The sequence below is a fragment of the Gallus gallus genome, chromosome 1, assembly GCF_016699485.2.
Source record: "Gallus gallus isolate bGalGal1 chromosome 1, bGalGal1.mat.broiler.GRCg7b, whole genome shotgun sequence".
Taxonomy (NCBI): Eukaryota; Metazoa; Chordata; class Aves; order Galliformes; family Phasianidae; genus Gallus; species Gallus gallus.
This window is the reverse complement of record NC_052532.1, coordinates 62,090,503-62,114,388: the sequence shown is the minus strand read 5'-3', so window position 1 is coordinate 62,114,388 and position 23,886 is coordinate 62,090,503. Positions and strand designations below refer to the sequence as shown.

The 23,886-nt window shown below is 44.7% G+C and overlaps 3 protein-coding genes across 5 annotated transcripts in view; 1 reads left to right on the top strand and 2 right to left on the bottom strand.

Annotated features, from left to right (window-relative positions):
* Positions 1-1,716: 1,716 nt before the first annotated feature.
* On the bottom strand, positions 1,717-6,247 carry TUBA8B (tubulin alpha 8B). Its single transcript, NM_205444.2, has 5 exons — positions 6,111-6,247; positions 5,066-5,279; positions 4,206-4,354; positions 3,124-3,804; positions 1,717-2,066 (listed from the first exon to the last, which is right to left on the bottom strand). Exons 1-5 carry the CDS (start codon positions 6,111-6,113, stop codon positions 1,773-1,775), a joined length of 1,341 nt encoding a protein of 446 aa, NP_990775.2. The 5' UTR covers positions 6,114-6,247; the 3' UTR covers positions 1,717-1,772.
* Positions 6,248-7,033: 786 nt separating this feature from the next.
* PEX26 (peroxisomal biogenesis factor 26) lies at positions 7,034-12,692 on the bottom strand. Of its 3 annotated transcripts, none has more exons than XM_015286291.4 (5): positions 12,364-12,692; positions 11,915-12,058; positions 11,365-11,678; positions 10,149-10,295; positions 7,034-9,189 (listed from the first exon to the last, which is right to left on the bottom strand). In XM_015286291.4, the coding sequence occupies exons 1-5, from the start codon at positions 12,615-12,617 to the stop codon at positions 9,086-9,088; spliced, it is 963 nt and encodes a 320-aa protein (XP_015141777.2). In that variant the 5' UTR covers positions 12,618-12,692; the 3' UTR covers positions 7,034-9,085. The 3 variants fall into 3 exon arrangements, with proteins under 3 accessions (XP_015141777.2, XP_416396.4, XP_004938014.1); XM_416396.7 differs by having other exon boundaries at positions 11,915-12,055; XM_004937957.5 differs by lacking the exon at positions 11,915-12,058.
* Positions 12,693-14,769: 2,077 nt separating this feature from the next.
* Positions 14,770-23,886, top strand: part of MICAL3 (microtubule associated monooxygenase, calponin and LIM domain containing 3) — a 177,686-nt gene continuing 168,569 nt past the window's right edge. Inside the window, exon 1 of the mRNA XM_040655489.2 lies at positions 14,770-14,854. The gene's annotated coding sequence lies outside the window, so the exon portion shown is untranslated. The remainder of the gene's footprint in view (positions 14,855-23,886) is intronic.

The following is a 23,886-nucleotide window of genomic DNA, read 5'->3' as shown; positions in this document are numbered from 1 at the left end:
CTGTTTTTCCCCACTGTCCCTGTTCTCCTGCTTTTTATGCTTTTATTTGGTAATGTTAGCTTTAGTTAATACCCAAGGCAAGCCAACACCTGCTTTGCTTTCTGTTGATGTCTCCCATTCAAGACCCCAGAACTCCCCTTTCTCTATATGTAATGTCCAGTAGCTTCTGCTGACGTTCTCTTTTAAGGCACAGGTCAGGGTTAGCCAGCCACTTCTCATGTTCTGTTGTCCACAGCTTTGAAGGATTTCTCCTATTCCTTTGTTACCTGTTTTATCTCAGGCTTCAGCAGGCCATCTGCCTGTTGTGTGTTAATGATGCAGTGTTCTACTACCCTAAAGCAACTGGAATTGCGAACTTGAGGCTGAACTGTGAAGCTATAGTTGTTCTCAGGCATCCTACCCATGTCTACTACACACATTCTTTGTCATGGATCTGATTTATTGTACCTTAGTAAGTCTGATGAAACTGGTGAAGGTTTTGTCCAGCATGCCATGTTTTAAGGCCCTTGACTCATACATGCTATTCATTTAGCACTGCAACAGAACTGTCAGCATACTTATGCCTCCAGACAAGTTAGGATTGCTGCACCACAACTGTACAAGCATGTCATGCTTTAAACTTCCGCTGAAGCAAGGGTATCTGGATTGTGTTCCTGCTTTTGGCACTTGGCAACATTTCTAACCGCCCCATGCTGTGGACTGTGTAGAACCAAGGCCACCAGGACTAGCTGTATGTTGTCAGCACTGACAGAGTTCTTGAGGCATCTTAAAGTGGAACAGCTTTACAAACATTGTTTGGTATTAGTATGAAATAAAGACTGAGAAGAGCAAGTAACCGTCCTTCACATAGTGTCTGTAGTAATTGCAGGGGACATTTTGAAGCTACAGAACTCCTCAAGTAATATTACAGGTGCATGACTGTGTCTTTGTGTTGAATAAGTGACAGTATGGAAGACAAGAGGGTTTCTTAGTTCCACAAGTAAACTTCCTTTCAGGATATATTAGCAAAAAATAGGAAGTGTGTTGCCTTCAAAAGCAAAGTGAGTAATGATTAGCTGGTGATGTATCCCTCACTTACTGTCTTGTGATTCAACAGCGAAGAACTCATCCTGTTTACAGTCTAATAATATGGCAATGAACTTAGAATTGGGTTGGAAGGGACACTGAGGCCCATCCAGTTCCAACTCCCTGCCAAGGGCAGGGCTGCCACCCACCAGCTAAGGTTTTCCAGGGCCCCATCCAGCCTATCCTTGAATGCCTCCAGGGATGGGGCACCCACAGCTTCTTTGGGCAGCCTGTGCCAGGTCCTCGCCACCCTTGGAGTAATGAATTTCCTCCTAGTATCTAATTTAAATATCTAATTTAAATTTCCCTTTTTTTTATTTAAAGCCATTACCTCTTGTCCTATTGCCTTTTGTGAAAAGTCCCTCCCCATCTTTCCTGGAAGTCCATTTAGGTACTGGAAAGCCACTATAATGTTTTCCTGGAGCCTTCTCCAGGTTGAACAAGTGCAACTCCTGCAGCCTTTCTTCATAGGAGGGGTGCTCCAGCCCTCAGATCATCTTCATAGCCTCCTCTGGCCCTGCTGCAACAGCTGCACACCCTTCTTGTGCTGGAGGCCCCGTGCCTAGACACAGTACTACAGGTGGGGCCAGAAACATACTGTGTGTGAGACAAACAAATGTAGCCATGTGAAATAAAGAGACACAGACAATCTTATGCACAGAGAAAGACAAAGTGTTTTATGCACAGAAAACAAGGCAAAGTGAACATTAAGAATCCCCTGCCTCATTTTCATCTTCAAATAAGTCAGTTGCCACTTCATCATAGTCCTTCTCCAGGGCAGCCAGGTCTTCTCGGGCCTCTGCAAATTCTCCTTCCTCCATGCCTTCACTTACGTACCAGTGCACAAAGGCTCTCTTGGCGTACATAAGATCAAACTTGTGGTCGAGCCTTGCCCAGGCCTCTGCAATGGCTGTGGTGTTGCTGAGCATGCAGACTGCTCGCTGAACCTGGGCTAAGTCTCCCCCTGGTGTAGGTATGGGTGGCTGATAGTTGATACCAACCTGCAAACAACAGATAAAATGGTTCCATAAAAAAGAGCTAAACAAACAGGTTTCTGAAGTGGAAATGCTAAGTCATGGCCTGAACCAGGGATTGAACACCTGCTGGGAAGGTAGGGCCAACCCAGGGGAGCTCAGGTGCATGCAGTGCACCTGAGTGACCAGAGGGTGTGGAGCCAGGATCCACCCCTTCCCAGACCTCATTTAAGGGTTGGCAGTGGGCTACAGACATCTTGCTGGAGATCCCTGACTAATTGAGGCCTTCCAAGAGTAAGCAAATTTTCTTCCTTTGTTTCTGCATCACTGGTTGCTGTATTTGGGCTTGTCCTCATTTGCTGCGGCCTCGGATTGTGCCACCCTGCTATTATTGCTGTACTTTCCCATCATATTATAGCATTACAGTTACAATAGGTTAAGAAAACTGTTGAGGTTAAGAAAGCTGTAAAGCACTGGTCAGGAGAAGGAAAAGAGGTAAGGAAAGAACCTGGCTGGAACAGTAAATCTCTGTTAAGTCTTAAGTCACTCAATGTACTGTTTTGGGTGCAAATCAATTCCTACTGTCAATAACCTGAATAGGACTAAGTGAAGAAAAACAAAAAGGTGTTGGCACGGTTGGCAAAATTGGCATAAATGTCTCTTCTTGGAGATGATGTAGAAATGTTTTGTTTTGCAACCGAATATAATATAATAGACGCTGTTTTGGATTATTCTGTTGGTTTGTTTGAATCTCATGGAGAGCTCTCACAATGGCATGTTTAGAACATAAGCTGTACCTTAATCTTTCTTCTAGAATGTGGTTTCTTTAAGTTTAAAGATCTGTAGGGTCCACATTCTCCTGTTGCTGAATATAAAAATACTACATATGCTCACATTTGTTTAAATACTTAGGAGCCTCTGTCTATTGAATGCCTGAAGGAGGAAGGGGGCTCAGTTTATACCATCACAGCTTTCTTAGGTACCTTATTTTCACAAGTGAAAAACATGCAAGATCTAAAGCTTTAACTACAAGGTTTTAGCTAGACTGATCTTGCCCTTGAAGAGAAACTCATGGCATTCTCACCTTGAAGCCTGTTGGACACCAGTCAACAAATTGAAGGGACCTGTTGGTCTTGATGGCAGCAATTGCTACGTTGACATCTTTGGGAACTACATCACCACGATAGAGCATGCAGCAAGCCATGTACTTCCCTTGTTGCGGGTCACACTTCACCATCTGGTTGTTGGGCTCAAAGCAGGAGCTGGTGATTTCAGCCACTGAGAGCTGCTCGTGATATGCTCTATCAGAAGAGATGATAGGGGCATAGGTCACCAAGGGGAAGTGGATGCGTGGGAAGGGCACCAGGTTTGTCTGGAATTCTGTCAGATCCACATTGAGGGCACCATCAAAGCGCAGCGATGCGGTGATGGAGGAGACAATCTGGCTGATCAGGCGATTGAGGTTAGTGTACGTTGGGCGTTCAATGTCTAGGTTTCGGTGGCAAATGTCATATATAGCCTCATTGTCCACCATGAAGACGCAGTCTGAGTGTTCCAGGGTGGTGTGTGTGGTGAGTACAGAATTGTAGGGTTCCACAACGGCACTGGAGGCCTGAGGAGCTGGGTAGATGGCAAACTCTAGTTTAGACTTCTTTCCGTATTCCACAGAGAGGCGCTCCATCAGCAAAGAGGTAAATCCAGAGCCGGTGCCCCCTCCAAAGCTGTGGAAGATGAGGAATCCCTGCAGTCCGGAACAGGAATCAGCCTGAAAGCCAACAGGAAAAGGGAAAGAGTAAGTGACCATATCTTCAAATTGCACTCAGATAGAAATAGCAACCCCCACAGCCAATGCACAGCAAAGACATAAGCAGTTTTTCCAGGAAAAACTCCCATCACCTGTAAATCTCAGGCTGGAGTATCACTAAAATAATACTGGTGGGTTTTTTTTTCTGATAGTTTAAGAATGGTACATCAGTATTTGACATTTTCCACTTAAGTCTTCACTCATTTGAAACCTAAGGTAGGACATCAAAGAACTGTGTTGCTCTGTTCTGAGCCCATAACAGTAGTAAAAGCAAAATTAGAGCCACTCTCAAAATTATGCATTACATGTTTCTTTCACTTCCCATCCATCAGTGGACTTGCTTCCAATGTGATATTGCATACCAGTTTGCGGATGCGATCTGAGACCATGTCAACTTTGTCTTTGCCAACGGTGTAGTGGCCACGTGCGTAATTATTTGCAGCATCTTCTTTTCCAGTGATCAGCTGTTCTGGGTGGAAAAGCTGCCGGTAGGTGCCAGTTCGTACTTCATCTGAACAAGAGAAAAAAGAATTATAAGCTTAGAATTATAAACTTAGAGGAGATGGTTCACCAAAGTTAATGATGTCTGCAAAACAAATGGCACATTTTAGGTTGGCAAACACTGATGTAGAATATCTGCTTGGAGGGTGGATGATGACAACAAGCACAGAGGAGTATCTGAGATCATCTCAGTTTTGCCCAAAGAATTGGGCTCCTATCTGAGGGTAAATGGTTGTGCTATACAAATAAATTAACTTAGTAGATGAGGTTTGTGCTGTGGTGTGATAAAATTTCTGCTCTTCCAACCAGTCAGATGTAGATTCATCAGAACCTTCAGGGGAATTATTAGAAGAGATGTGCAAGAGTAAAAGGACACTCTTGCTTCATGATTTAAGTTCTTGTTTTCCACATCACTGTGAAGAAAACAATACTTTCTTTAAGAAAATTAAATTGTATTCAACCAGTGCGATTTTAGGCAGTAGAAAACTTTTCATTTTAATATTAAAGCATATGTGACAGAGCGTAGTTAATCAGTTTTCATCTTTTCATTGAGAGTTGCATCTTTTAGTAATACTTGCTAGTAAAACCTCTAAATGTGTCAGTTCTATATGGATGCTGGGATCATCCCTAAAGTTGAAGACACAGGCCATTCAGTGGTCTGAGCTTTGGCACATAGAAAAGTTAATTCATTTCAGTTTTACAGGATTAATTCTATACTGACCTACTACAGTTGGTTCCAAGTCCACCATAATAGCTCGGGGCACATATTTACTCATGCTTGTCTCTCTGAAAAATGTGGCAAAAGAGTCATCGCTGCTGGGTGGGTCGCTGAAGGTACCATCTGGCTGAATGCTGTGTTCCAGGCAAAAGAGTTCCCAGCATGCATTGCCTATTTGAACTCCAGCTTGGCCAATGTGGACAGAGATGCACTCACGCTGAAATGGGAGGGCAAGGGAGATGTGTGAGAAGAAGCAGTTAATGTCCTAATAGTCTATACATTGATCATACATAAAACCTCAACCCAACCAATGATTACAAAATTTTCCACCAGACTGGAATCAAGGAAAAATGTTCCAACACTTCCTTAGAAATAGTATAGCAGTATACAGTTTCAAACCTAGGTTTGTTATTCTGTTCCAGTGAAGTTACACACAAATAGATCAAAGCTCCTCTTCCTTAATAGCTGCAGATCTGAGGTAGCTCAAAAGCAATTTCAAGACTGGGCATTTAAGAAGCTGATGTCTTTCATTTGATTAAAGAGCTGTTAAGGCCAATTTGAGTATCTAGCTTGAACACCAGAATTTAATGTGGAAATATACAAGCAAAGACGCAACTCTGTCTAGCATCTGTGTGCTTGAGGGGCAACAAGGAGCAAACACTAATAGTGACTCCCCTAATACTAACCTCACAAGAGGTTGTGGAAATCTCTTCATTACTCAAGGATGTATTTTCAAACAAAGCTTGAAAGCTTCTAGTAAGATTCACCCAACCTCTCAATTGAGAACTCCTTGAACTCAGCACAGGAATTACAGACCTTCCCTGGTTTATGCTACTTGAAAGATTTAGAGAATGGTGATGGCCTGGTAAGACCAAGATCGTAACCATTCATCTCTGGTCCCCCTCACCTAGCTATAGTTTCAAGCCTGAAGCAAAAGAAGTTCCATCAACGTTCCCCCTGTCCCTCAGATCTTGCCCAGACTACAGAAAAACAAAGGCCCAACTCCTTGCTCATTATCTAATAAAATAAATAATGATTCTTCTGTTACCATGGTTCGTCCTGTGTGCTTTTTTTCTTGATGGGAAGGAGAAGCTTTGGTTACTGATGTTTCTACTGCTGTTCAAGCAACCTGGTGCAAGGGAGAGTTGGCATTCATGCTTGCTGGTTGGGACCCTATGGTGTCACAGTGCAGGAGAAGAGGTCACAGTTTCTCCTTGGCAACCATCCCACTGCACCCACCCACCTGTTGCATCACAGCCAGCTTTCACCCAGCCCTATTGTGTGTTCCTCAGCAAATTTCCCCAGTTTATTTTCTGCACTGAATGGTGGTTTAAAAAAAAAAAAAAAAAGTTAAATTCTGGTTAGAAATACCAGCTACAACAGATCTGTTGTTCAATAACTGTTTTCTTTATTAAAAGGCAACTGGTGAATCTGCTACTGATTACTCATTTTTAGGAATTTTTATCACTTCTGAATTTCTTAGTCCTTCTAAAAGGTGGTATTATTTTCACATTTTGTCCTCGTGACAACAGAAGCTCCACATCCACGTTTCGTCTACAGTCAAGTTGCTCAAGTTCTAGTAATCAAAATGAGTTGGGGAGCAGGTTGGACTACAAGGAATTTTCCACATGACCAACTGTTTAGTCATCTGTGGGCAAAGTACATGGGATTATCGTCTTTCCTCCTATTCTTTGCGACATCCCTTCAGCTGGTTATAGACAATTGTTCTTCAGTCCTCCACCTGCCTACACTGTAGGCTAACACAAGTTCTTTGCATCCACTTAGAGGATGCTAGGACAAAAAAAGCAGAACGTTTGCTGTTATATCTAGAGAGGCCAGCATGAAGCTTGCATGCATGTGGCAGGCACACATTCTCTCTGAACAAGCCTTAAATGGTAGGATTCCAATGGAATTAGCACAACTGCATCTTTTACCTCCATAATACGTTAACAATGCAAAGAAAAACACAGATCAAGACAAGTACCAGGTACTTTATTCTCAGTAGTTCTGATCTTAGCCATCCCAAAGTACACAGAAAGACTTAAATATATTTTAAAATATATATATATATTGCATCTTTCACAGAAAGTAATTATCACTTTCTGAACTCCTATGAAAATGCAGACCTGTAAGTCTCTACTTAATTAGCAAGTCCGCTACCTAATTCCAATGTACTTGGACAATGAGGACACATATGAAACATTTCCAGAAACTATTTCAAGGCTCTACAGCATCAATACATTAAATGATAAAGCTTTGATACACTTCATCACAGCACAAACAAACAACTCTACAAAGAGGTAAATAAGTAGTCATTTTATTGTGAAAATTAAATATTGCGGGTTTAGTATTCATTGGAAAAAAAGAAAGATTGGTTGTTTCTGCCTTTGCCCCTCTCATGGAGAGCTAAACACAATTCAAATCCAACATCAGTAGTACTCAAAAGAAGTGGAGGTTGCAAACCTACCAATAAAATCAAGTTGAATGTTAGAGTTCCGGTAAATGAATGGCTATGATATATAACAGAGCTCTACACATAACATATGGTCTGCTCACTGAACCCAGTCCCCAAAATGCAACTCTGCCATTTAACTGGAAGTGTTAACAGAAATTGAGATTAAAAAGGTGATTGTTAGCTGAACGGTCACGTATCATTTAGAATTTAGCTTGACTTCAAAGGGAAATTTATTATTTCATAAACTGCTGTTGGATAGAAACTGCCCACCAAGAAGGCAGCTTTGTTTCTGTAGTTTTGGCTGATGTTGGTCAGCCTGAATCATCTTGGCACAGATGCTGGGATAGCTGGCTACATTTGCCACATGGCTCTAACTTGTTCTCTCCAGCACATGTGCAGCTTGCTCCAGTAGAAGCAATCTTGAAATAGTCAGTGCTCTCTCCCTTGGCACTTACTCACTGTCCATCAATTGGAATTAATTGTTCTCCTGCAGACCTCCAATCTCTGCCCCAGGTGATGAGAAACAGCGTCAGCCTGGTAAGACCTTCTGTAAAGACAGTAACTTTCTTGCAACAGCTGTGGGGATCTCAGAATTTCTACCAAAGATTTGTTTGTTCTGAATGATAGAGCATTGCTGAATGGTTACCATGTAAATTAGGACTTTATGGACATAGGAGGAAGGTTTCTAGACATACTGGGACTTTCTGACATCTTCATAAATGAAGCAAGAGGTAGGGAAAGAGTAAAACAATGCAACAATCTCAGTGATTCAACTAGACAGTAATATGGAACATAATATAAAAAAATAAATTTCATTACCACTTGCACAGGCTCCTACAGATTACTATGCACCAAGGCAAGCACAAGGTACTGTAATCTGCATTTAAGAACTGTAGGTGCAGCGCAACAGTACTTGTAGCACACCACCTAGGCTTTCTGCCATAGATAAAATTAAAATCAAGAGTGCCTGTACGAGGAAGCATCAGTCACAAGAGAAACCACGGTGTTCAAAACACAACAGGCTTTGCTTGCTGCAGTGTTTTTCTCCCATGTACTTGTCCTCAGACCCATGCTAGAGAAACTGGGATTTGAGATGTCTTCAGGCAAAACAGAATATTCCCTCTAATTACTGATACTCTGTTGCCTTTAACATTCCTGCTTCCAGGAATGCTGGTTCAGTTGTTCAGGGAATTGCATGGTATTTGCAAGGACGGAACCATCTTCCAAACAGGCATCATACTTCATAACTGTCTACACACCTCTCACTCAAGAGCCACACCCAAAGCCAAGTGTTTCAAAAGGAGGATCTTAATCAGTTGTAGATTACAGAAGGAGTGGCTTTAGCCTTGTGTTGGACAGAACGGCGCTGAATAGCCAAGGTAATGTCAGGAATACTTGGCATGGCTTCAAAATTCATATACCACCACTCCCTGTCTGAAGAAAGGAGAGGACCACTTCACAGGAGATCACAGGTGGTCATCTCTACTACGACACCGATTTCAACAGTCCTTGAAGAAGTTCATAAAGTCTTTGAGACAAGCTGACACAGCAGCAGAGGCAGAAGACGTTTAGTCTTGAATTGGAGGCCTGTGGATTGGAGACAACACAGCTGCCCAAGCCTGTCGGAAGAGCTGCACCAGTTTGCAAATGAACGGCAGGGACGTAGGAGAAGCTGCAGAGCAAAACAAAGAGCAAGATAGTTCTACCCTTTGAAACAGACCAAACATATTAAGAAAGAACTAATTCAACTACAGTTAATGGAAACCTTGGTGTCCTATTCACTTCTGTTCAGTTCAGTACTCAGGCCCTCACCCAAGGCACTGCTCCCTTACCTAGCAAGATTTTTTCAGTATTTTCCAACACATTATTTGCAGCATAGCTATGGAGCACCTGCCACCCAGCAGAAGGGGCATCTCCAGGTATGAAAAACATGCAACCCCTCCACAGCCCAGTAGCCACCTCTGTGTTATGCAACCAGCCCATTCTTCAGTGGTCAGGCACCAGAACAGGCTGCCCAGGGAGGTGGTTGAGTCATCATCCCTGCAGGTGTTCAAGAAACATGTAGACACTATACTAAGGGACATGGCTTAGTGGGGAAATATTGGTGGTAGATAGATGGTTGGATAGATGATCTTGGAGGTCTTTTCCAAACTTAATGGTTCTACGACAGCTTCAGCCATCACTTGTAAGACCGCAGCAAAAGAAAATCAGAAGCATGACCACAATGCTGCCCTGGGCAACTCTGCTTCCCTGACAGGTCAGCCATAAATTGCAGTTGCTCTTCCAAGAGACGTTCACCCTGTAGCATCTCAAAGTCACTGAGGCAGAAGCTGCCTCTAGGACATCCCAGCCTGCCTCTCTCTGACAGCACTTTGTTGGAAAGAACTGAGGATGAAATCACAGTTCACAGAAAAACTGGCTTTTGTAGAGCTACATCTTTGTACATGGATTGCAACTGAAAATATTTGAAATGAGCCCCACTAACAAGTTCCTAGCCACACAATTATTGTCTATCCTAAAGATGAAACATTTATACAGATCTTATCTATTAAAAATCAGCAATTTTCTTCTCTATAGCCACACTTAAACTAAAAAAAAAAAGAGAGAGAGAGAGAGACCTTAATACTCTACCTGGGTCTAATCTCACCACTACCAGGTACAACAGAAAAGTAGCCAAGAGCATCTTTTTATAAGGAAGTACATAGAAGTGGCTCGACATGGACCTCAGTGTTCTTCGTAGCAACGTCAGCATGGTCAAGAGCTTTTGGGACAGAGCACCTAGAACAGAGAACAGAAAAGCTGTTGAGGCAAAGTAAAAAATATTAAAATAATCACACAGACACTAAGAAATTAATAGAAATAAGGCTGTTCTTAGTTTGATTACATGAGAATTGTTTTTCGTGTTCTGTTTTGGTTGATTGTGGTCTTTTTTTGTTGTTGTTTCTACATAGAGAACAGAGAAAGAATAGAATTTCATAATACAATTTGTTACACTCTTTTTGCATATGAATTTATACCACATCAGTGCCTGCTTCTCTCCTGGGAGATAAAGTGATTTACAGTGGTGGAGAAGCAGATCTTTAAATGCCAGATGTGGCTGCTTCTACACGGGCTTGACTGCTAACATAGAAGAAGTAGAGAACACAAAGAAGTAACAAGCATACTTTATAACTGTCAGCAAACAAATCACTTTTTCCTTCTGTGATACCCATCATGAATTCCTCAAGGCTGGTAAGGCCTAACACTAGTATTAATACAGACTTAATACTTGCTACTCTTTGTAAGTAATACATGAACACAATTGGTCAGGTAGTTCTGTAATCTGTTAAAGTCAGATGTGAAGAGTCAATGCACAATACACAACTGTATTTGAACTGAAGCCATCAAGTCATTTAAGGAAATCAAGAAAATTAAGAAAAAGCAAGGGCACGACTAGTAAGATAAAGCACTGCTTCCTTCCTAAGCCACTGGTCTCAACCTGGTTTCAGACATCAACAAATGAGAGCTTCAGTGATCACGGGGCCTGTGAACAGCTTTCATTTGTGGAACCTGCTTCCGCTCTCTTAATGTACCAGTGACAGTTTGATGTCCATACACACTTCAAATCCCTGAGTGCTTGTGAAAGCCATGTCATCAGTAGCGCAAGGGTACAAGCAGACTTTCTGGGATGGACTATCACACATTACAATGAAGAGAGCAGTCAGTTCATAGGTTAATGACACAGAACGTGTGGATGTTGATGACCAATTGCAGTCTGGATGCAACTGTTCTGGTAATCTTTAAGATACATGTACCTCTAAACCTTGAAATTTGAGAGAGGAGTACAAACAACAGAGGGAAAGCCTACCCAAAACAGTCTCTGTTGCTTTGTCTTCCTGCTCATCATGAGCTGAGTGCATTTCTTCCTGTTGAGTCCACTGACATCGCTTTTCACAAATGGTCTCAACAAATGCCAGCTTCTGCTCACTGTCAAGAACATCACAGCTGTACACAAGCTCTTCTGCCCCCTCAAATCGGCCAAGTGGAAGCAGCACATGCAGCAGATAGAGCTCCAGCAATGAACCATACTCAGGGAGGCTCTTATTGGTTTGGTCCTTCAGCCAGCTACTGCCAACCTCCAGCATCACCTGGGGCTCTCTCACTTTGCTGTATAACAGGATACTGCAACACAGGAAAGAAATAGGCAATAGAAGGCAATAACTTTATCCCCTTAAAGCTGCCTGAATAAATACAGCCTTGCTTTTTACTTGTTATTTTTCTTTCTGAGAACAGGCCTGCCATGAGCTCCGCTTTCATCCTCACAGCACACAAACTGAGAATACCAGAAATTATTCAAGTCTGGCCTGCTATTAAATCTAATCAACGCCGGCCCTCTGCGTGCAGCAACCTGCACTCACCACAGCTCCAGGATTTTTGGAGGCAGATGCTCAGGGCGATGGTAGTACTGCAGGACCCAGGACAGAACTTCTCTCCACCGGTTCATCTCAGCCAGCGCCTGAATGCCCACCACACAAAGGGAGCACTTCACTTCCATGCAACTGCTAACAAAAAACACACCTACCTAAGCGCTTCTTAGAACCACGTTACCCGCCCCTGTGAGCTACACCCCTGCTTAAGTGCTCTGTAGTTCCTTGCCAGCCGTTTGCCCTTCCTTTCCCTCCCCCCCTGCCCCTTCCCGCCGCCCACACAACGGGAATTCAGCACACCCGGGCAGGTGCATGCACGCAGCCCCACTATCTACGAGAAAGCACTGCCGGCACCCGCACGCTTCCTACCTACACTCAAACCTCGGAGTTCCCAACACAAGAAGCGGCCAACGACCGCGCGGAGCCCGCTCGGCTCGCACCTGTCGGGGCCGGGCGCGGGGCCCAGGCTGCCGCAGCCCGCCTCGCAGCGCTCCAGGGCGGCGGCGAAGTCCCGCTGCAACACCAGGAGCTCCGCCGCCTCCTCCAGCAGCGAGGCCGCCTGGGCCGAAGCCGGGGACCAGGCCGGCGGCCCGTCGCCCATGGCGGCCGCCGGAGGGCTGGCGGGAGGGCTCTCCCCGCCCTGCCCGAGCCCCGCCGGCCGCTGCCCGCCCGGCTCCTGCTCCGGCGCCGCCATCGCCTCCCGGGGCCGCCCTCTCCCGCCGGGAAGCCGTAGGGGATCCCCGACGCCACCGCCTCACGGCAGCGGAAGGGCCGCCCCCGGCCGACACGTTCTCCGACCCGCCGCCCGCCGGGAAACGTAGTCCGGCCGTACTGCGGGGCGGAACGAGCCGTGAGCTCGGCGCGAACGAGTCGGTTAAAAACGGGTTCTCCCCGGTCCGACGAACCGCGGTTATGCGCTGTGGTGCCAGGACGGGTTGCAGGGGGCTGGGCGTGGGGCCAAAGGGCTGAGGGCAAGATTCACGTTTGCTTTCGCGGCGACCGCAGTCTGTTTTGTAAAGCCTGCTTTGCGTTGCAGTATAGGCTGGTTTCTGATGAAATCCGGGTACGGAGCTATGTGAGGATTATGAGAGCAGTTGGCCCAGCAGCACCGCATGGAGATCCATGCTGCCCAACAATGCTACAGACTTGTACCTGTGTGAGACAAAGTTTTTCTCAAGGTGAAGAGATGTCTCTGTTTTTGCCTCAGTAACATGCATTCGTAGAATCACAGAATCACAAAGGTTGGAAAAGACCACTAAGATCATCTAGTCCAACCGCCAGCCCATGCCCACTGACCTCATCCCTCAGTGCCACATCCACACGGTTCTGGAACACCTTGAGGGACGGTGATTCCACCACCTCCCTGGGCAGCCTGTGCCAATGCAGCGCCACTCCTGAGAAGAATTTTTCCTAATACCCAACCTGAACCTCCCCCAGTGCAACTTAACAGCAACAGGACAAGAGAGAATGGCCTGAACTCAGAGAAGGGGATGACCCCTACCTCGCTACAACCTCCTTTCAGGCATTTGTAGAGATTGATAAGATCTCCCCTGAGCCTCCTCCAAACTGAACAACCCGAGCTCCCTCAGCTGTTTCTCTTAAGACTTGTGCTCCAGACCCCTCACAGCTCCATTGCCCTTCTCTGGACAAGTTCCAGGGCTTTGAAGTCTTTCTTGTACTGAGGTTTTGAGTTGAAACTGAACCCAGATCCTTTCCCTCCGTGCATCTTTCCAAGCCAAGGGCGTTGGACTGGCTTAAGTTAAGGGAAACCCTTAGCTTCTCACTCATCTGCCAGACTATGGAGAACCAAGTCTAACGCCACGGCTGCTCCATCAGCAGGGGAGTCAGATCCCGGCTACAGCCATTGCCTTTCCCCTCGGGACCACCAGGTGTCACCAACCACAAGCATGTCGGCCTGCCCAGATCAGTTTCCAAGCGCAGGAGGAGGTTACTGTGAAGTGAGCCAGTACAGCTGTAGTCCATTGGTTTTCCTTGCCTGCGGGAGGAGGGCTTTGAGGTGGCAGGGAGGCAGAGCGCTCTTTGCTCACGGCTGAGGCAGTTTGCTAGGGGGGTGGGTACACATCTTTTTCGCCTCAGAGTACGTTCCCCTGAGATGTCTTCTTCAGCCAGAGAGCCTGCTGCTTCAGGCAGCTTAGCTATGAAATGGAGTTGGGTAATAGTAACAGCATCTCCACTGGTTCTGCAAAGCAACAATATAAAATGTGCCACATTCTTCTTTAGCTGATATTTGGAAACAATAGGGTGTCCTAATTGCAAACTAACTATTGCACTCTGAAAGCCCTCTTCATAAAATGAATCTCTGCGGGAGAGGCAGGATTTATTACACTGGTTTTTGCAACACTGGTCCACTAGTAATTAAAAAATCACATATACTAATGCAAAGCATTGAAGAGTGAAGCATGAGTTTAAAAAGGGAGCTTCTATGCCATAAGAAGGTGCAGGGAGTCTCACTGTGCCTGCTCCTGGCTCCCCGAGGAGCTGCTTGCAGGCAGCAGGACCAGCCCTTGTCTGTTCAGGACAAGCACCCACAGCAGCACCTTTGGCTGAGCATGACGGTTTGTGCGCTGTGCTGTAGGCTGTGGAAGGGGCCCCACGTGTGTTCAGCCTGTTAAAGCAGAGGCACAGCGCAGAGACAGAGCAGAATGCAGGGCCCAGCGGCTAAGCAAAGGCAGAGATAAAAGCTTTTTGGATTTCTGTTACCGTTGCTTGGCTCTTGCAGTTGGGAAAACAACATTCCTTTTTGGGAACTACAAGTCCCAAAGTGCACTGTGGGAAGACTCTGGCTTGTACCAGCCAGTGCCCAGCACAAATTCCCAAATATGGATAAGGAATCAATTTTGAAAAAGCCTCGCACTCACTGAACGCTCCTCACTGAGATTCTGAAGAGGAGCAAGACAGCACGAGAAAGAGGTGAGCGTGCATTACACAAAGATTTTGTTCAAAAACATCTCTTGGGGAGAGCAGCCAAGAATATTCTGTTCCTTAGAAGGAGGGTGCAGCGCTGCCTGGGTGACAGTGGAGATGGCTGCTGTGGCAATGGAAGGGACTTTGGAAAGGGAATTGTTGTTTCAGGTGGGAAAACAGCAGCAGGGGCAGATGTGCTGTGGGGTGAGTCAGATCCCGCTTCCTTGCAGATGCTCTTTATTAATAAAGGACTATGGAAAGACACGTGAGCTGCAACAACAGTGCATTTCTTTGGAGGCAGAGAAGGGCAGGGGAGAGGTGGGAGATGCACTAAGCAGCACAGCTGTGTGAGTTGTGGGGCTGTTTGTTAAGAAGCTAAGATGGAAAAAAGCAGCCTTGTAATGATTATTATTATGGGTCAACTTAATGTCTCTGTAAGGTATGGTGTGTTTTTGTACTTCACTGCTCTTCCTAGAGGGGACAGTGTGGTGCCTTGAAGGCCAAACTCTGCCAGGTCCCTGGCCTGCAAATAACAGCAATTCAGTTATAGAACTTCAGGCCAGGAGCAATTACCTGTACTACTGGCAATTGGTTAACAAGCCAAATGAAATCGTTCTGCCACAGAACCATTCTGGGAGAGACGAGCAATGCTGAATCCCCAGCCCAGGCCTGTGACCTCTCACAGCTGGTTGCAAATGCAAGAAGCTGTGCCCAGCCATGGAGAGATGCACGGGGCAGCTTAGAATGGTGAACTGAGCTATCACGTAGAGCTCAATGCCAAATAAGAATGGTGCTGTTTTTCCAGCCTTTGCTAAGTGCAAATGGCGTAAACTGTTTTTAAGGCTGTAAGAGTCACTCTTGTACCTGGAGTTGCCATTACAGCTGTGCGATATCACTACAAAAATACTAGAGGAAGTCAATGTGTTTGGCTGCATCTTGCTTCCTGAATAACAATCTCTAGTAACCAGAAAAGCTAAATTCAAGTAAATCTGCTGTCAGTGAGAGGTGGTAAGAGAGGAAGGACTTCACTGTGGATTTTGCCCTATGGGTGCAGTGCTGAGGCCTGGCTCCTCACCTCTGCTCCGAAATCTAGGGCTTTTGGTTGCAGTCACCCTAATTTTATAAAGGAAAACGAAAGGGATGAGGCACAGAAGGGCCTTGTTTGTGTCTTCACCGGCTGTGAATGTACAGGTTGCCCTCTTCCTCTCCCCCAAAGCAGTTCAAGGAGAGTTTAGAGTTACAGGCACCTGTAACAAGGCCTCCTGGGGTAAATCGCCTCAAGTATTAATCCAGATCTGACCAGCATGGGGTCACAGGGCCAGGGGTGCTGGCAGTCAGTCCTTTCTGTGGTCTTTTCTGTGTCAGTAGGCTGTTAATATGGGATTAGCTGCATTAGGGAGACCAGGAGCTAGAAACAATAGAGGCCTTCTGACTTGATCTGAAGAAACACCTTTACACCAGTATAAAAACAAAGAGCAGGGTCACACATTATATAAAGGCATCATAAACACAGCAGAAGAAAGGACATTCTCTAGGAAAACTGTGTTGTTTTGCAGAATGTTGTAGCTATTTATAAAGCAATGAGGTCCCAGCATGCAGCACTGTCCCTCGCACCACGTGTTTTTGTTTGGGTCTGTCTAGGCCATTACACGCCAGAACCTGTAATTCGCTTGTGATTTCCAGGAGCAACACATTCCTATTAAACACAAATGTAGCTGGCTGCAGTTCCTTTCAGTTCACCTGGGCTCAGGGCTCCCTCCAGCTCCTGGCAGGCCGTCACGAGGGCCCTCAGGTGCGTGAAGATGAGCACTGTGTGGCTGAGCACCAAACAGCTGGCCAAGCACGACCTTCTGCTTTCTTGTTTTACTTAATATGGGACAGAATCAAACCTGTTGTTTGAAACCTAGAACTAGTAAGTGGTGCCTCACCTGCTTTTGAGACCACCTGCGGATGCTCCTAGTTACTGGTTTTTAAAACACTGACCTCTTATACTGGCCATGCAAAAACCCATATAAATAACAAGCAAAGATGGTAGAAGACAGCAGAGAAAACTATGGAGGTAATCATAGTCACAGTCCAATTGGGGGATATCACATGACATTAAAGTAAGAGCAAATTCCTGCTTTAACCTTCATCACAGACACAAACACTGTGTCAAGTGCAAACACTGGGAACCAGAAAACGGGAAGCACAGAGTTGTTTTCACAACTAGTAGTAACTTGTGTTTTTCTCATATGGCAGAAGGTTTCTGAAGCAAAGGTCAATTTTAAATTAATTATGCCTTTTTCTTTGTTCCATATCAAACAAAATGGCAGACTTGGCAGGACAGCAAAGTATAACAGCTGTTACTTTTTATTTAGTCGTTACCGGTATAATAGTAATAATTGGTGCTGGGTGGGGCATTTCATCACGGTAAGGTGAGCCATTCATTTAAAAGCCTGAGGCTTCTTTTCTGCAACCAGTTATTACCTGTGAGAAAATACTGAAGGCTGTCACCAGTGTGGGTCAGTTAAATCCTGTTTGCCTAATACTGCTTCTCTCCACTCCCTGATTCAGAGTTGCATGCCCTTCTAATTGTTCATATCTCTTCTTAGAGTCCTGCCTGCTGAAAGCAGTTGTTGTCCGTTAATCTTTTTCTTTCCTCTTCTTTCAAAAGTGAATGATGTGCTCTCCTAGCTGGGAGAAACACTTGACAGTGGGAATCCTGGATGCACTGACACCATATGGCAAATAGGAAAAATTATTTTCTCAAATCACAACCTCTTAACCTAGCTTCAGATTAACAGACCCTGCACGTTCAGTGTTCTGAAGTGGAAATTGCAGAAAACGTTACAGACATTAGCAAAATCTTTTACACCTTAGGCTGCTGGACTTGGTTCTTATTTGGCCAAGTCTTGTGATGCTCACACAGGTTGCAATTAGATGTTATTTTAGGAAAGCCAGCAGTGCTGCGGAGTTGCTCAGTAACAGCATCTTCAGCTCTGGAGAGGATCAGCTGAGAAGGGGCTGCTCACTGATGCAGCCCTTGTCTTGTGTTTCAGGGCAAACGTGCTGCTGCATTCCCCTCCAGCACCAGGGCTGTGGCAGGGAGTCAGTCAGGACTTCACTGCTTGATGGTTTGCTCACAAACTTGATGTAGTAATTAAGAAGCTGATACTTTTTTTTTTTTTTTAATTAAATTGTCTCCAAGAAAAGAAACAACTCTTTTTAAGGTAGGATTTTTCCCTTCCTTTTGAAGATCTATGTGCTATTTTAGAGCATTACTGGATTGAGGGGTATGATCATAGTTTGTGTAAAGCTAATGCCTAGAGCATTATATTGCCTCCTATTTCTGTTGCAAATTAATGTTCTCTTTCCCTCTGTCCATTTCTTCCTGGTCCTTCTCATCTTTCTCAGCCGCGTCATAGCAGTACTGGATGCAGACAAAGGTAGGATTAGGTGTCTAATTAGTTTATGTTGCCTTAAACATGCTTGTTTACTTCTTGGCGCTGGGGGAAGGGCAGCTCAGAACCTAACTGCTGTCTCTCCTTTAAAAGCAGCCTGAGTCTGGGCAGACTGGAAAGAAAGGCCAGAATTTTCAACTACTTTTTTGTTCCGCATGCCTGCACGCAGAGAAAGTTGAAAACTGAGTCTATATTACTAAATATGAAATAGTTTCTCATTTAGAGTTAGATCCAAGATATTTATTTCCAAACAATGACTCAGTGTAGACGGTCTGAAAGAACTTGCTTGAATGGTTATGGAAAAGCTAATAAACTGTAATTAATATATTTTGGAACTCTTCCATAGATCAGAACAGTTGCATTTTAAATATTTTTGGTTTAGTCAAAGTGAAGTTTAAGCTATAACTTTCCTGCCTCTCATGGCAGTCATCCGTTGGCAGATCTAGCTGGGGAATTCAGCACGGTATTCCCACCACAAATTATTTTTACCTCAGACCAGTGCTGGCTCATCTGTGGAGAGCAATAACACAACAGTTTATGTTAGTTCTTGTCAACCAATTCACTGCAAGGTCAGTGGTTGCTTTTAAGCTATTGCTGAGAAGAGTGTGGACCAGGATGGCTTTTGGACTCTGCGCTGAGGTGCTTGCAAGATCTTTTCCAGCATCTCCAGTGTGAGGGCAGCCTGGCTGTGGGAACAAGAGCTTTGGAGAACAGCAAGACTGCTCTATGGAGGACAAGTTGTGAGCTCAGGGAAGGCAGGGGCAGTGCCCTCTGAGCAGAGTGCAGTCACATCTATGGGATCCAAAGAGGGTTGGAAGCATTGGGCGCTGATAAGAGGCTTCATCAACAGCGTGAGCCAAGGCATGGTGATGAATTAGGTTCAGGGTCCGTGCCAGGAGCAGCTGGAGATAGGACTGCAATACAGGTCCAAGGTCTACCCAGAAGATAGAGACTGGGCCACAGACGTGCACAGTTACAACACAACTTACATTATTAGGCCAGATGTGGGTGCCTAGGATGGAGCTTAAATGGAAGTCCTATCTCTGGATTGCAGAGAGGAAGGGGTGTGGTGAGAGCCCTAGGTGAGGCTGGTCAGGGTACTGAAGGTATGTTAGTGCCCTTGGGGATGGAAACAGTGACCTCCTAAGTTGCTCCCAGTGTTTCCAGAATGGTTGAACAACCATATAAATGTAGGCATTTTAAACCAGCTTTACTGATTCATAAACTTGTACAAGTGTCTTGATTTAGCTAAAAATCAAAGGTGTCCTGACTAGGAACACATCAAGCATTTGAATTATTCCAAGTCATCTGAGACGTAGAGTTAATTGACTAGAGATTTCATCCTATAAAGTTTTTATGAACATCTTCTCAGTCAACGTCATCATCCTTACTGCCTGGGAGAAAGTTTATTAGTTCTGTAGTTTAGCATACAGTTGTTAAGATTGGAAAAGACTTCTGAGATCATCCAGTCCAACTGCCAACAACTCCCCACCATGCCCACTAACACATGTCCCTCTATGCCGCATCCACACAGTTCTTGAACACCTTGAGGGACAGTGACTCCACCACCTCCCTGGGCAGCCTGTGCCAATGCAGCACCACTCCTTCTGAGAAGTTTTTCCCTGACACTTAGCCTGACAGTCCCCTGATAGAACTTAAGGCCATTGCCTCTTGTCATATCACTGTTACCTGGGAGAGGAGGCCAACTCCTTTCAGGTAGTTGTAGAGAGTGATGTTTATGCCGTATTGATGAAGCATTCTGAGAACTTTAAGTGAAAAGAAACGCGCTGAAGTAAAGCAAAGCAAAGGAAGTATGCTGCAGTTGTATATACTAGAAAAGAAAACTACTCAAGTGCTAAATAATGGAAATGAGACCCCTGCGTAAACACTGAACAGTCCTGTAGGGATGGCAACTTGGATGTCTTCTGCCAGAGCCTGGGAATTTAGTTTTAGTACTCAGTGATAGAGAGCACCTGCCCTCACATTTCTCACGCAGTGTATTTGTGAGGAAGCACTAGAAGGGTAGTAGACAGGGGAGGATTACAGTTTCCTGCTGGAGTGTCAGGCTAACACCAGGAACACAACCAAGTTGTTAGGGTGGAGGTCAGTGTAACGCTGGCCCCTGTAGCACATGGAAAGTTAAGAGAAATAGGCAAATCGGGAGGTAGTGGCTAATTTGAAGGGGAGAGTGGATGAAAAGACATGGCTGCCGATAGTTTTCACAATTGGAAACAGAATGATAAGTAGCTCGAATGTGTAATTTGTGTTCAAGAATACTTAGCCACGCCAGGACTCAGCATCTTGTCTGTGTCAAATTAAGCAGCAGTTAACGTCCCCTAGGTGCTATCAGCTGCCAGAACAAAAATCCTCTTCTAAGTCCCCTTGCAAGATTCTTGCAAGCCAAAAGGTGTGTTCACCAGAAGAAATTCAATCCTATAGAGATACTTAGATTATTTTAGAACATGGAATCAGTGAATACTAAATCCCCAAATAAACTGACTTGCAAAATAGTCGTCAGCTCTGTAAATCATTACCAAAAACTGGGCTGGAAGTGTTAAACACTTTGCATTATGTGCACAAAATTTGTGCCTTCATCTTCCAAACCACTGTTTTTTGTTTTCCAAGTTTGCTGTGATCAAAGCTGGCTCTGTGCTCTCACTGCTCATGTGACAGCTGAAGATTCAGACTGGCCAGAAATAGGACAATCATGGGACTCAGTCTCTAGAACTGCCTGAATCATAGGGGTAGAGAAGAATTGTGAAGCATACCAGGCTGCCTTCACACTGCTCAGCAAGTCAGAGGTTAACAAAGAACCTTATTCTTTGAAAAGATAATTGACACTGAAAACAAGTCAACCATCCCACAGCTAAGCCCCGGAGATCATCAATTTTCATGAACAATAGCCAATGATGTTCAGGATTCACTGAGTTAAGTGGTTAATCCTATACAGAAAGCTGCATCCATAATGACATTTAAATTTGGGGAATCCACCCAATTTGACCCCTAGAGAATTGCTTCCTGCTGTTACACTGATGGATATGCTTATAAATACAATGGTAGCCATCAACAGATAATAACCTGAAGAGCTGAAAAGCCTCTTTCTATTAAATGATACATTGATCTTCATGAAACAGCAATAGCCTAGTTAATGAGCCATGGAAACCAGTCTGCTGTTCTGTGCAGTGCGCTGTAGCCAAATGTAAGGAAGTTCCATATATTGTTTCCTTCTTCATTTGGTAAAAGAAGTCTAAACTCTTTTCTGCAGTTCCTTTCTTCTGCCCAATCATCCCCAGTAAGTCTGTTTCCTTGCCTTCTGATCAGGAAATCCAAAAGCAAATCAACATCCTCTTACTGTATACTGATCCAAACTTAGCATTTACTCATCAGAAGAGTCCATCAATCATGACAGTTAGCACAAATTGGCAGTGCTCTTTGTGTAAAGCAGTACCCTACACAGCTGCAGAGAACTCAGCTTATGTTCCTTCTCCAGCACAGGTGGACAGACATACAGACAAACTTCAGCAATCACTGCTGTTTGTCCTCACCTATTTTTTTCCATCTTCATGCTTTCAGCACAAGTGCTCACAGTCCTGTTTTGTTGTTTTTTTCTTTAAAGATTAAAAACCCATTGTGATGCAAGGCTTGACTCACAATCCTGCACTTCTCAGAGCTGTTGGTACTGCATATATATAACATGCACATATGCATAGTGCACAGACTTCAATCCCTTTCTCCATGCTGCCTGTATAAAGCCTCCGTGCCTGCGTGCACAGACAGGCCTCGGGACAAGTGTGCCTTATTACCTGTGCTTTAACCAGAAATTAAATTAAAACACGTTACGTGGCTCAAAGAGATTTTCCTTAGGAATTTTCTGTTTATTTCTTCCCTGCATTTGTCCATTTGTTCTCCTTTGCTTTTCTTCCATGTTGTTCTCTGGCTCTGTGCTCCCCAGCTGCTGTCTTGCTGCAGATCCCGTTGTTTCTCTGCATTGAGGACTGTGCTGTACCCCTGCTGGGCAGGCCCCTGGACACTGCGCAGGACTGGCCTGGAGGAGGTACAGGAGACACTTTGCTTACCTGTCCTGTCTGGCAGCTGATGCTGTTGGCAGTGGTCTTCCAGACATCACAAGGGACTAAATAAGAAGGATTCAAAAAAAGGAGGGTTTCACTCTCCCTCCTAAACCATGCCCAGAGAGGTTCACAAGGTGAGAATACAAAAGAAAGGGGGAGTTAGAAGGTAGAATGATTTGAGTGCTCTCCTCCCTTCTTTCCTTTCAAAAGATTTGGCCTTCTCTTCCTCACAGCACAACACCTCTGTTTAGGGAGGGAAGTCCTGCCTTTAGCGCTATACTTGGATGTTGCGGCTTAGAAATAGTCCTATGGTTACCTAGGAGTGAACTAACAAGAAGGAAGGGAACTTCACAGGCTCTTTGTTTCTAGACTATGATGTCTTTGAATGTGACACAGCCTTTTCCTTCAGATACTCTAAGAGTTAAAGTGGAGCATCAGAAGATGATCATGCGATTCAGCAGCTCTGCCTGCCCCGGCTGCACTCACAGTTGGGTCTGTCGAGCTCAGTGACTCAAAGAAATGAGCTGTCATTAGCTCTGAAGAGCCAACACACTAAGAAAACAATTCTCCATTTTCAGCAGTATCAACAAAACTGTTTACCAAGTTCCAAAGAGTTATATTTTTGGCATCACTGTGGCCTGATTTGGCCTGTTGAACATTACTTATGAGTAAGGAGGAAAGAACTTGACTTGACTCTCCGTTATAAAGCAGAATTTGTATGGTTGACAGCTAAAGAAAAACAAAGCAAACGAAGTTTTTTTGTATGTTTACCTCATCTGATCTGGAGAGACAATGACTATGAAGCCTGCTGACTTCCATCGGAGGGATGTGTACCGTCATGTTTTTAAACTGTGTCTCTGTCTCTCAGAACAACCAGAACTTGAGACACTCAAAAGGAAACACTTCTACATCTAGTTGTAAATGGCCTATTCACAGTCATACACAGCTCTGGAGAAGTTGGAAGGCCTCAAACCTTTTTGCTAAGGGTGGAATTTCTGTCACAGACAAGCCTCTATCATTTGGGGCCACGTTAGCTGCAGCTCTGCTGTAGCCTGTAGTCTCTTTGACATTAACAGAGTACTGGATAGATTTTCTAAAGGAATCACAGGATAGCAGATATATCCAGGAGTCAGTCTAGAAACAGATCTCCCTTTGGGGGAGGCTGCAACCACCCTTTTTTTCTGCTGTTGTGCTGTCTCCTAACTGTGCAGATGTGGTAAGGGGATAGCTGCAGCTAAGGCTGAAATCTAAGCCAGGTGGCAAGGTGAAAATGCTGCTAAGTGAATAAAGGAGCATGAGATCTTCACTCAGATTCCATAAAAATGGCACTGCTAGAAAAGCTACCATCTTCAAACAGCCATGACCAGATGGTATTGCTGGCTGCACAGCTTAGGCTGGAAACAATAACCACGGCAGCGCTGGCTTCATCTGCCACTGCCTCTGAAGGACAGTGTGGAGAAGAGTGAGAGAATAGAAAGCAACAGTGGTAAAACAAATAGCAGCCTAATGAATCATTCATACCAAG

What these genes read in the sequence shown, in the direction of transcription:
- TUBA8B (NM_205444.2), bottom strand. An exon ending in CTTGGAACCAACTGTAGTAG is followed by an intron (nt 4,355 to 5,065) that starts GTCAGTATAGAA and finishes TCTCTTGTTCAG; the next exon opens with ATGAAGTACGAACTGGCACC. An exon ending in GGTGTCCAACAGGCTTCAAG is followed by an intron (nt 2,067 to 3,123) that starts GTGAGAATGCCA and finishes TGTTGTTTGCAG; the next exon opens with GTTGGTATCAACTATCAGCC.
- PEX26 (XM_015286291.4), bottom strand. Translation starts at nt 12,617, where the DNA reads ATGGCGGCGCCGGAGCAGGAGCCGGGCGGGCAGCGGCCGGCGGGGCTC. An exon ending in CCAAAAATCCTGGAGCTGTG is followed by an intron (nt 11,679 to 11,914) that starts GTGAGTGCAGGT and finishes CCTGTGTTGCAG; the next exon opens with TATCCTGTTATACAGCAAAG. An exon ending in AGTGGTGAGATTAGACCCAG is followed by an intron (nt 9,190 to 10,148) that starts GTAGAGTATTAA and finishes TTTGCTCTGCAG; the next exon opens with CTTCTCCTACGTCCCTGCCG.